Source organism: Armigeres subalbatus, chromosome 3 (genome assembly GCF_024139115.2).
Source record: "Armigeres subalbatus isolate Guangzhou_Male chromosome 3, GZ_Asu_2, whole genome shotgun sequence".
Lineage (NCBI taxonomy): Eukaryota > Metazoa > Arthropoda > Insecta > Diptera > Culicidae > Armigeres > Armigeres subalbatus.
In genome coordinates, this window is record NC_085141.1 from 159,803,822 (window position 1) to 159,816,164 (window position 12,343).

Below are 12,343 nucleotides of genomic sequence, written 5' to 3' on the forward strand. Positions count from 1 at the left end.
TGATATATCAAAGAAAATCAATGACAGTGAGTGTTGTTTTTTAAGTACATTGTATTTAAGTATATTTTATTTCTTTTTAAAGTGAAAAATGAGCATTCACATCCAATCAACCACAACACATTTCCATAATTTTGTAACAAAATAATCTAACGCAATAAAATCTTAATACACACAATTCCACGATTTCTGTTACAGAAAAAAACATACTTACGATTATTTTCTTATCATACACGTTTCTGATACTTGGTAAACAACTGGCAAGGATCCTGCGAGTGTTCAAAAAACACGTTCATGTTTAATGAATGATTATTATTGCTATTGACTTAATTCTTTCAAAAATGTGAGGCGTTTGGCTGGCAGTTTTTATTTTGCTCTGATATTGGGACGGTTGATTGTCGCTACAATCTTCTTCTTGATCATGTAGTGGCCTTTCAAAGCATCCTTAGGAAGAAAGCTGCTTTTCAGTGATGTCATCATCATCGTCGTCGTCTTCCTCGCCATTGTTGGCGACACAGTCTCCTTCAGGTTGATCATTCACTACAACGACGATAGACTGTTCACCCGACCGCTGCAGATCACCAACCCCGTCCAAGGTCTGCAGCGATATAATGCTGACGCTGTCGTCCACCAGCCCGGCACTGCCCAGAATGGCGGCAGTGCTGCCTCCGCCATTCTGCTGCAAACGGAAGATATCACAGGTACGCTCGTAGGAAGTAATACTGACATCGTTGGTGGAGGTAACCGACGTACCGGTCAGCGAATACTTCGTTATGCTGCCATCGTCGTAGTCTGTAAAAGCGATAATATATGAATCTGTTCGGTAAGTATCGTCTAAGAACTCGAAATAGCAGAAAAAATGCAGGAACCTCCCCAATATGATTGCTTTCTTTATTTTCTTTTATTATCGTATATTGCTCAGAAAACTCTATATGAACCCTAGGATTGTACATGATTACCTTATAAACGCTCCCATCTCTTCATCTTCGCTCCCAGCTCTACACACAATTGGACTGCCTGCTTTTCAACTTAGTATTCTTTATTAACATTTCCTCAGTTTTTAATTGTAAGCCTTTCTATGCCCGCCATTGCATGAGTATGTATCTTGTGTGGCAAGTACAATGGATCTCTATGCCCAGGGTTTCGAGAAAGTTTCCAACCCAAAACCATCCTATACTGGACCGAGAATCGAACTCGCCATCTCTGGATTGGTAATCATATGCCTTTGCTCGCAAGGCTCAGGAGACCCCATGAACGCTCCAATAGCGATTATTTCCATAATCTAAAAGGTTGGGAACATTGGAAATGGACAATAAAGCATATGGGAACTAATAAAGCGATTACCCACATTATTGTAGATTATAGAAGGTGACCCGAATCACTGGGCATGAGGTGACTAGAAATGCGATAACAAGGGTGAACCTCTCATGGACAAATAAAGAATTCTGAAATGATTATTTGCTGAAATGCTGATTTGGCTGTTACGCCCTTTTCAAAATGTTGGTCTAGATAAAACAACTTACGTTTGAGAAAAAGGCGGCGACGTTTCAGAGATTTAAAAGGAAATACAGAATAAAATGAAAAAGTATCCTGAAGAAATCGGAATTTTCACTAATTCCAAGCAAGTTTTGTCGACGACGGGACGAAACATTCTATGAAAAAAGATGCAAGATCCTCACTTTGGAGAAACTGAAATACCTAACCACAATAAAATTATAAAGTAAAATCGTGGATTAGCCTATTATACCACAGGACAAAGGGATCGAAATCCTGAAAAATATATCGGCGCCAGGAGAAGGCTGCATCAGCTTTGAAAAACTTTGCTGTTGAAAACTGGAAGTTACAAAGGCAATCCCTGTAGTTATCAATAGGATGTGATATGCGAGAGCTCGAGAACTGTTTGGAGAACCTTGAACATCACCTATTCGGGGACATCGGGTTCGGATGATAAACATATACTTATTGGACGGGATTGGTTAGATCCGCTTATGAGAACAAACCAAAAATTTCAGATTACCCTGGTAGATATCTTGAGGTGAACTCAAGAACGCATTGGAGAAACTTAAGCAACTCGTATTCCTGGAAAGTGGTCAATGGCATAACGATCAGGGTAACTAAACTTGATTGAGTGTTCAGAATTATCATACAATGTGGTATATTATAGGATTCGAACAATCCAGATTCAGCTACATGCTCTTAGAAGCGAAATCATTCGAATGTTTTGGATATCTGTATTATAGATAGTAGAATTTATAGATGAGCGAAAGCATGGCTGAGTCAATTTTTTTGCCCGTGCACACGCGCGTATGACGTCACAGCCCTTAACGTTTCCATTGATATCGTGACGTCATGCTGGTTTGGAGACACGTTTGACAGTTCGTTTGGAGACAGAGGATTTATCTTCGCTCATCTATATTACGCATTGCAAGAAAAATTTGGAACCCTGGAAAATCCAAAGCGAATCCAATGAATATTTTCCAGGCTATTGATCAAAGCAGCTAATGCTAGATTTGCGATGGTTTGTTTATATTTATAATTATGACATTCCTAGAAAATATGCATTCCTAAACAGAAAACACATAATTCAATGAAATGTTGAAAAGATTTGAAATGCTGTGTGTCTCAGGGTTCAGCAGAATCATTGCGATTTGCGGCAGGGTTTGACTGTGGGCTCTGGTACCCTTTGGCAAGGTGTTTCTGTATGTATCTGAAAACTGGCTCAACTAAAGCGATACCGTTTCGCTTAGAACCTAGCTCAGCACGCACTAGTCAAAATCTTGGTATTGGTGGATCTCTTAATAGACCCGACACGAAGACTTTTGGGCAAAATGAAAGGTTCAATAGGCCGCCGATCAAACCAATTATTACGAACAGTGTAAGCGTTTTGGGACGTGTAATATGGAAGCATTCTTTCTAATTTGATATGAAGTCGAGGTTATATAAAATATTGCATTGATTAGTTTCCCTAAGTAACTGATCCACTGAAAATTAAATTTCTGTGGAGAGAACATCAATAAAGAACTAAACTGCGTTAAAATTGATATTGATGTACGCCATTCAAATGATTGGATTGCATGACAGTTGATTTGTATTAATAATTTGAGCTCAATTCAACGCATACTATGCATGATTTGTTCTATGCGGGGATTGCCCTCTGCGCGTTATTTCCGCGGAGCTATCCAAATTTTTCTTTTTCTCCGTAATATATTCCACTATCTATAGTCTGTATCTGACGGAAAATAGTCCAACTTGACTTCCGATATTTTTATAATTCCCTTTAAAGCCAGTTGCTCTAATTTTCAACTCCTTGTGATCCTTGTTCGAGTCGATAAATCTGACATCGTCACACGTCGCAGAGCGACACGTCGACTATGGACCAGAAAGAAGTTTCTCAACCGAGAAGCATGGGAAGAAGTCAAGCAAAATATGAACCATAAAGCATTTTGAGAATATAAAATACATGGCTTCAACAATACGAAAATGCAAAAAAAAATGCAATGGAGTTCTTACAATAACACTTACAATAGCAATCAATTGAGGGAAGTCCTGCGATCATCTTACCTGTTAACATGCTAAATACGTGCAAAGCGATAAACTAGGCGGAACTTTCGGAAGATAAAATAAAAAAAGAAGGTGACAAGCAATCATGCATTACATCGAATTTGTATTGTATCAAAAATGCAACATTCCAAATTTGTTTCGCTATTTGTACATTACAAAAATCTAAAACTTACTGCTCCGCTTCATAGCTCTGATAACACAAACCTTAAAAAACTACATCTACAATTTGGGGAATATCGATAAGATTATGGGTATTGATACTGAAAAGGAATTCTCGCTCTGGAATGACATTCGAATAGTTCGGGTTCCTAAAGGAATAATATCAAAAATAGATTTCCGTTACGTTAGAGGATTTGTATTTCATTTGTTCAGAAGAAAAGGATCTCAACTTAGTGGTGGTCGTTTAGGCTTCTGCACGGGAATTCGAAGAACAGATTTTCCTAGTTGTTAGACACGTGCACTCCGAACGGGGTTGCGGAGGGAATGGGTTTTTGTAGCAATCCGAGAATGAAGCCACCGGCGAATGTAGCTTGACACAATCACGAACCACTTTCTTCGGATCACAGCGAGGTGGGATCTTGGCCTTTCCACACCCGGGCAGCATCGCACGGGGGCACAGTTCTTTCTTTACTTTCACGCAGTCCGGAGCCGCAAGGCTGGGCGCCGGCTTGGCACAAGACGGTCTGGAGGCAACCTGTCGTTTTTTCCTTTGGGGAACCTTCTGTTGAATTGTGTCGGCACAAGAAAACTCCTTGGGACTCGGAGGTTCCGGACAGGTGCGCCACGTTTTCGGACTAACGGGCTTGTCACAGCTCGATTTTGGTCCTTCCTTGGGGGGCATCTTGGTGGAGCGCTCGCCACAGGCCTTCTGCTGGCAGTCTTTCTTACCGCTGAAGTCGGTCAAACCACGGTCCTTATTAGACGATGATGAGAAAGGCCGCACCAACTTCCCGGCGGTTTCAAGGTTCTTCGCCGAGATACCTCTGGTTGCTTCACTAATAATTTTGAACATCTTGATCTGGAGCTTCCAAGAAACTGAATAACTACCGATCTCTACGGAGGGCCGAAAGGTAATGAAAAAAATCTCTCACTCACTGCCAAGCGTTGCCAACTGCAATCAACAATGGCTACTAGACGTAGTTTTCAAACATTTTTTTGTAGGTGCGACAGGGTACGTGCACCTGATTTGCTTTATGGAACGAAAATGTCCCGCGAGTTCAAAACCATGGTTGTTATTCAAAACACGTGTAGATCATGTATTTTCTATTGAGAAAAATCTATCAATATGGTAAGAATCAAGATCACGAAAAAGAAAAAAAATAGCGTTCTTACATTAGAGCAAGTTCTAAAACAACTTGAATGGATTAATTTTCGATAATTAATTGCTAAGAGGGTTTGCAGTTTATCTGCCAAAATATAAAACAGAATCGAGACGATAATGGGGCTTGGATCATAATGAAGCCTTTGGGTGAGTTGATCAACACCAATTGAACCGGCCTAATTCAATAATCTAATAAAACAGATCGTCAACCTCTATATGATCTGCTTGTAAGATGTGATATAAATGCTCAATATAAAGAATTGGTCAACATTTTGTAAAGGATTATGTAGTAACTAAGTTATTAAGAAACAAAGTTAGGGCATGAGTCTGGAAGCAAACTTATGACCTTTTGCAAAAACAGAAACCTTAAACATACTATAAAATTAAAGAAAAAAATCTCATAATCCATTTAGCATTAGTGAACATTCTCCTATCTCATTTCTTACCTTATTGACTATCTTTCTGCGGCGTTCAAAAGTAATTGTGATGTTGCTAACAAATACCCGAGCAGAAGACGACCTACCACGCTGTTCATGATTAACTAATCCTTTTGGAAACAGTTAAAAAAAATTCCTATACTATTGACGCATTCAATACGTACATATCTTAAATACTACTCCTCGTGTAATCCTACTAACTAAAGTCTAGTAATTTCCTCAATCATATTATCACAATTCTCATCGAACGAATCGATTATTACAAGTGAGTTAAGGCTGGTCGCTAATGACGTGCTGGTATCGAGCGTGGTAAAGCTCTGAATCGTTCTGAGCGATGACATGCTAACACCTGTTTAAATTTTATTTAACGATTTATTGGCCAAAAGCCGGCGGTGGACCACACAGGACAATGTGCCGCAGGGTGTCGCGCGGTTTGGCGAGGTTTGTGTAATGATGGGGTGTGTGTTGCCGAGCACGATGAACACGCATTACGCCGCATCCCAATCCAGATGAGAAACAGAAACAGAAGAAAGTTGGGAGAAAAAAAGAAGAAAAAAGAAACAACAAATCATAAACTGTACCTACTGAACACTAACTAAAGCTTTTCAACTATAATCTAATAAACTGTAAAAAAAGCGATGATGTTCTGTACCTTTGGTCAAGGGATGGAATCTCCGAAACCGAGGCGTTAGGGGAACTACTCGAAACCAAAAGCCAAACCCGTCCAAACAGGAAAACCATGCAAAAAGGGAAGAAAATTATCGTTAGAAATAAAAAACGACACGAGCCATCATATCATTACATGACAGTGAATGCTGGTAAATGTATTTTGTTAGTGAAATGTCATATGGAGTTTTAGCTGGCACTATAAGCGATGATTTATATATGAGAAAATTATTTAATAATAACAGCAAATAAGCGACTGTCGATGATAGTAGGGGAAAGATAAATTTTGTCAGCAAATAGATGTGGTCATTTCTACATATGCCATCAGAGAAATAATACACCCAGTTTTTTTGGAATTCATTACTTCTCGGTTAACCAAACCTACCACCTGAATATTCTTTACGGGAAAAATTCGAAATCGATTTTTTTATGCCAGATGTCTTAGAAATGCATGAAACGTCGAGATCTGGTGTTACATAGGGGAAATGACGGCTTTGGCAGGTTTTGATCTATTATTGTCAGGGGGGTTTTCTATAAGCAATTATGCTCAAATTTAGCCTAAACATTCTTTGCATATCAAAGAATATTGAGTCTGAATTTCATAAAATTTGGTCAGCAAAAACCCCCCTGACAATAATGGAACAAAACCTGCCAAAGCCATAATTTTCCCCACCTCGAAAACAAAAAAAAATAGAAAAAAAATACTTTTTGGGATTTTTTATGCATTTGTAAGACATTAGGCAAAAAAAAATAATTTCCAAAAATTCCAAAAAGTCATTTTGAACAAAAATCGAGATAACACCCGATCTCGACGTTTCATGCTTTTTTAGGACATCTGGCATAGAAAAAAAAAATTTCAAAAAATTTTCTTAGTTCCAACAATTTTCAAGTCCCAAAAAGTCATCTTTTTCAAAAAAAAAAAAATTCGACCTAACACCAGTTCTCGACGTTTCATGCATTTCTAAGACATTTGGCATAAAAAAAATCGATTTCTCGAATTTTCCCGAACCCTCCCCCCTTAGGAAATTTTCGTGTTTCAATACAGTCAAACTTTGACCGCTTTGGTCAAACCCTTAACGAAGTCCGATTGAGCTAACATTTTGCATAGGGACTTTTTAAAGGAGAGGGAACTTTTGAGCACTACCCGTTTTCGATCTTCCGCTTCCGATCGTCTGAACCACGAAAATCTATGGGGCGCCATTATACACAAGGGAGTTACGGAAAAAATCGTCGGTCTCATCGAAACGCAGTATAAAGCTTTTACGTGCAGAATCCTGCACAACGGAACTTTGTCTGACCCCATCCGGATAGTCGCTGGAGTGGGGCGCCAGTTAGCGTCGGACGGTGAAGCCAAGATCGACATAGGAACTTAGGCTGCTTTTGCGGGTTAACAAAATACATGGAGATCTAATCAGATTAGTCAGCGCACCAAATTTCGAATAATTAATCTGTATATAGTCAAACCTCCATGAGTCGATGTTCTATGACTTGATATCGACTCATGGAAGCAAATTATGCCATACTAAAAACTATTTCTGGGTTACTGTGATGGTCCCTTCAAACAGCTTTCCAACGATTTTCTATTCCACTCCTCGATATTTACATGAATTGATGATCCCTTCAATATCGACTCATGAAGGTTTCACTGTAGTTAAAAACCAGTGGGACTTGGTGTGTATAAATAAGCAGAGATCACGTAGAAACTGCAAGTGTTCATCAAACTATGTCTACATTTTATAATTCGGGCCTGGTTGGCCTCACAACTGGACCTCGAATGTTGAGCTCCATCGACGATGCCATCAGAAACGGATACCAACAGAAATTTGCGTTCATTTGAATGCATTGCAGATTTTTTTTGAAATTTTTTTTTTCGATTTTGATTTTTTTCCCCAAAAATGGGGAAAAAATCGATGTTTTCTTAATAACTCCGGAACGCAATGGCCGATTGGGCTAATTTTCAATAGCGAAAAATTGGGAAGGATTCCACGTCGAATGTGTGTGTCTCCCATTTTTTTGTACCCACACACACACACATACATACATACATACATACATACACACATACAGACATCACCTCAATTCGTCGAGCTGAGTCGATTGTTATATAACACTATGGGTCTCCGAGCTTTCTATTAAAAGTTCGGCTTTGAAGTTAACCTTTAGCCTTTACGTATGCTTAGTATACGCGAAAGGCAAAACCAGACCAATCCACCTAGCGTTGGTGGTGCCTTTCTCGCGCATTAAAAAAAATGAGAATAACACATAAGAGAAGTCGAAATAGCACTTTAGATAGATTTTACTTTTTCCATCAATTCATATGCATTTGCGGTCATTTGAATGCATTGCTGCAATCTTTGAAAAAAAATTGTTTTTCGTTTTTGATTTTTTTTTTCCAAGGGGGGGGGACCCTTGGCAGAAAAACAATGTTTTTTCAATAACTTTGGAACGCAATGACCGATCAGGCCAACTTTCAATAGGAAACAACTAGACCGCAATCCACGTCGACTGCAACTTGTTGCGAGTAAATCGAATAATGCTAAGTACCAAAAAGTGTGTCTCACATTTTTGTACACACATACAGACATACGCAGGTAGCCTATCTCAGACTACCGGTGGCTGACGCCAAAAAGGTCACTGAGAAAGGGAAGCTGAAGATCGGCTGGTCAGTATGCCTAGTAAGCGTGCTCCAGCCACCTTCAGTGGACAGGTGCTACAGGTGCCTTGAGTCCGGGCACAAGTCTTATGACTGCAAGGGCCCAGACCGAAGCAAGATGTGCCGTCGCTGTGGCGAGGAGGGACTCAAGGCGCAGGAATGCGACAAGGCACCTAGGTGCCTAATCTGCGCCAGTAAGAAGCAGGCCCGGAACCATGTTATGGGTGGGCCTGCGTGTCCCTTCGGAGAAGCCAATCGGAAAAAGCCGTGCAAGTAACACAGCTGAACCTGAACCTCTGTGCACCTGCCCAGCAACTGCTGTGGCAGTCGGTCTCGGAGTCGAGGACCTATGTCGCCCTCCTGTCCAACCCGTACAACGTCCCTGCCGACAATGGCAACTGGGTGGCGTACGGGTCTAGGTCGGCGGCAATCTGCACAACGGGAAGGTACCCGGTTCAAGAGGTTGTACACTCCTCCGCGGAGGGTGTCGCGATAGCCAAGATTAATGGTGTGTTCTATTGTAGCTGCTACGCCCCACAAAGGTGGCAAATGGAACAATTCAACTAGATGATCGACAGGCTATCGTCAGACCTAGTAGGTCCTAATGTATGATGGGGTTCTGAAGCTAAAGTTCCCTCCTGGTGTGAAGATCGTCGGCTTTGCTGACGATGTAACCCTAGAGGTCTACGGGGAGTCCATCACCGAAGTAGAACTAACCGCAGAACACGCGATCAGAACTGTGGAGGACTGGATGAGTGCGAGAGGCCTTGAGCTCGCTCAACATAAGACGAAGGGGGTTATCGTCAGTAACCGAAGTCGGCACAACATGCAGTTGTGATTCCTAACATATCAAGCTGGGTGGGGAGACCCCATGGGGAAGTTCACTTCCATCTGACACAATTCCTGGCTGTTTCCGACAGTACCACCACAGGTTTGGGCACGCGGAGGTCCCCGTCTGCCCTGACTGCCCAGGTGTTGACGAAACTGCAGAGCACATACTGTTCGTAGGCCCTCGTCTCGACGTCGAAAGAAGAGCAATGCTAGACGTTTGCGGCCGGGACACAACTCCGGATAACCTTATCCAGAGGATGTGTCAAGCGGTGGAGAAATGGAACGCAGTCTCGACTGCAACCACACAGATTTCCTCAGATTGCAGATAATCTGTCGCGCCGAGCAGCAATCGACAAGCAGTACTAACTTGTGATTGGTTAGTTAGAGCGAAAAGTGCCGAACGCGGAGAAGTGTGTGAATGGTCTGCCCATGCAGAGGTAATGGCGCAGCGGGTGGCAACCGAGATCGTCACCTCGAAGCATGGCAGAAGTGTGAATGAATAGGTGTATGCATGGACTGCACACGCCGTGCTGGGAGTAGCGCAGGAATGTTGGTTCCTATGACTACTGATACCCCGCGGCGTGGCAGAGGAGTGTGGGTGAGCATCCAAGTCAGTCTCACATGGTACGAAAGGAATGAGCACACAAATCAGTCTCACACGGTATGTTTGAGTTGAGCTAGTCTCATATGGTATGTCTGAAGTGGGTACCAAAGTAAAATGTCCCATAAGGGATGCCAGCACGAGAGTTAGGTCGAATGACTAGAGTAGTATGTGTTAGTGCGAACTGAATGAAAGAGGTGAGCATCCAAGTCAGACTCACATGGCATGATAAAGGTGGGCATACAAGTCAGACCCACATGGCATGAGAAGGGTGGGCACACAAGTCAGACCCACATGGCATGATAGAGGTGAGCATACAAGTCAGACTCACAGGGTGCGACAGAGCATGTAGGGTGTGTTAGAGGGTGCGATAGAGCGAGCACCCAAGTAAGACTCGCATGGGACGGGTGCCTGTGTGAGCGAGAATGAGCGAGTACATTAAGTACTGCCATCCCCCAGAAGTAGTACTGGGAGGTAGTTCCTGGGGGAAACGAGGGCGGAGCCCAAGGGAGTTTAGTCGGTATTACCGGTGCGTTCGAGTCCGACACTCCAGCACACTTCCGTGTGGTAGTTTGACAACTACAATGCACGTGTGCTGGGTTAGTGTGTAAATGCATTCTCCCTTGTACACTGGATTCTGTTTTACACAATTTACATTTTCTCTATTTTCCGCTCATCCTAAATTTTTAACGCATAATAATCATCATGTGATTTTTCTTTGATTTGTTCTGGATTTTTTGAAACATGTTGCGTAGATTTTGGAGGTAAATTGAAGTCACACGATCAAAAATATGAGCGAAAAAAAATCGCGTAAAAACAAAATCCTGTGTAAAAAAAAACACATACGGACATCACCTCAATTCGTTGAGATGAATCGATTGGTATATAACACTATAGGTCTCCGAGCCTTCTATCAAAAGTTCGGTTTTGGAGTGATCCTATAGCCTTTGCATATACTTTGTATACGAGAAAGGCAATAAACGCTCCTAAATTTTTAAAGACATCTACCAACAAACCCGATATATCTCAAATCAATATGTTTTTAGTTTAACACTGTGCGTTCCAACTCGCTGGAAAACATTTGACACTAACCTCGTGGTTAGATAGGTCGTTCTATTTGATTGAAATTGCCGTATTTTCAGTACGATTCAAAACATAACTGGTAGTTAACGAGTAATAGTATCATGTAATTGCTAAATATCCGAATTATATTCAATTTAAATCACCTAATATTGATTAAAACCTTAGGGTGTCCATATTGCCCCTTGTTCCCCTATATCCCCCAGGCTGAGGAGGGCCTCTCGCTCTGATTTATTTATTCCAAATACTTTGCGAAAACTCCGGCTGAACAAAATTGGGCAACCTTATATCGGGTCAGACAGAGGAAATTTCGACACACATAAAGATTAAAAAAAAAGGAAATTTCGAACCCATTTTTCAACATTATAAACAATAGTGTAAAATTTTGTAAGTGTAACGGCTTTACTGTTAGTAAAAATACGTATCTGTGATTTTTCAATTGTATGTCTAGAGCTATTATCAATGAATTGATCGTATACAAGCCGAATATAACATAATGAGTGTATATTTTGTTGATATTGTTTTTCCCTTTTCTGTATGAGTTATCAAAATGTGATAATAGTGGATGAAGTATTATTTATTGATTAGTGTGAATATGCTTTGACCAATAAAACGCAGTGTGGCTGAAGGGTCCACCGAGATCAATTTGCGCAATAACGAAACAGATGTTTAGAACGAATGTGCACGCCATTACCAACCTTATTTACAACTGAATTTCACTGTGTTTATGGAACATCAAAACAGTTATCGCATACAATGCTCAAGCACACTTCAGGATGGTTAAAATTTGTCGTAATATAATATAGCACAGATCCAGAAAAGAATGTTACGTCATCTTAAAATAATGAAAACCTATATCAAAAAATCAAATGCATGCTGCGGCAAAAAACTACACACTATAGAAAAAAGCTAAAAATGGCTTTCTAAATAGCTACCTCCAGTTGTGGAAAGTGTCCGCACAGAAGTGAAAGACGTACCTGTATTGAGATTACTGTAAGCATCGTCCTCCTCGGTGATATCATCACAGTCCCGCTCGGTTCGATCGTCATCGTCACCGTCCGCATTGCGATGGCCATTCTGACCCACGTGGTTTCCCTCCTCGTCATCTTCATCATTCTTCGACTCGCTTCGGTACAGTACCGTTTCCTTCAATTCTGTCTCTCGTTCGGTGAACTTCTCGTTCCGGTGTCCGATCT

General features: G+C 41.2%; 2 protein-coding genes across 20 annotated transcripts in view; both read right to left on the minus strand.

Annotated features, from left to right (window-relative positions):
• Positions 1-31: 31 nt before the first annotated feature.
• The window catches only part of LOC134219737 (USP6 N-terminal-like protein), a 29,812-nt gene continuing 17,500 nt past the window's right edge, over positions 32-12,343 (minus strand). For 17 of the 19 annotated variants that reach the window (XM_062698576.1, XM_062698581.1, XM_062698591.1 and 14 more), the window contains 2 exons: positions 12,125-12,341; positions 32-789 (listed from right to left, as the gene is read on the minus strand). In XM_062698576.1, coding sequence (XP_062554560.1) covers positions 443-789; positions 12,125-12,341 — 564 coding nt within the window. In that variant the 3' untranslated portion in view covers positions 32-442. Of the gene's footprint in view, positions 790-5,149; positions 5,666-5,968; positions 6,014-12,124; positions 12,342-12,343 lie in introns of those variants that run through there. The other 2 variants (XM_062698593.1, XM_062698594.1) reach the window with 2 other exon arrangements.
• Positions 3,642-4,635, minus strand: LOC134219739 (uncharacterized). Its single transcript, XM_062698599.1, has one exon. The coding sequence runs from the start codon at positions 4,568-4,570 to the stop codon at positions 3,962-3,964; it is 609 nt and encodes a 202-aa protein (XP_062554583.1). The 5' UTR covers positions 4,571-4,635; the 3' UTR covers positions 3,642-3,961.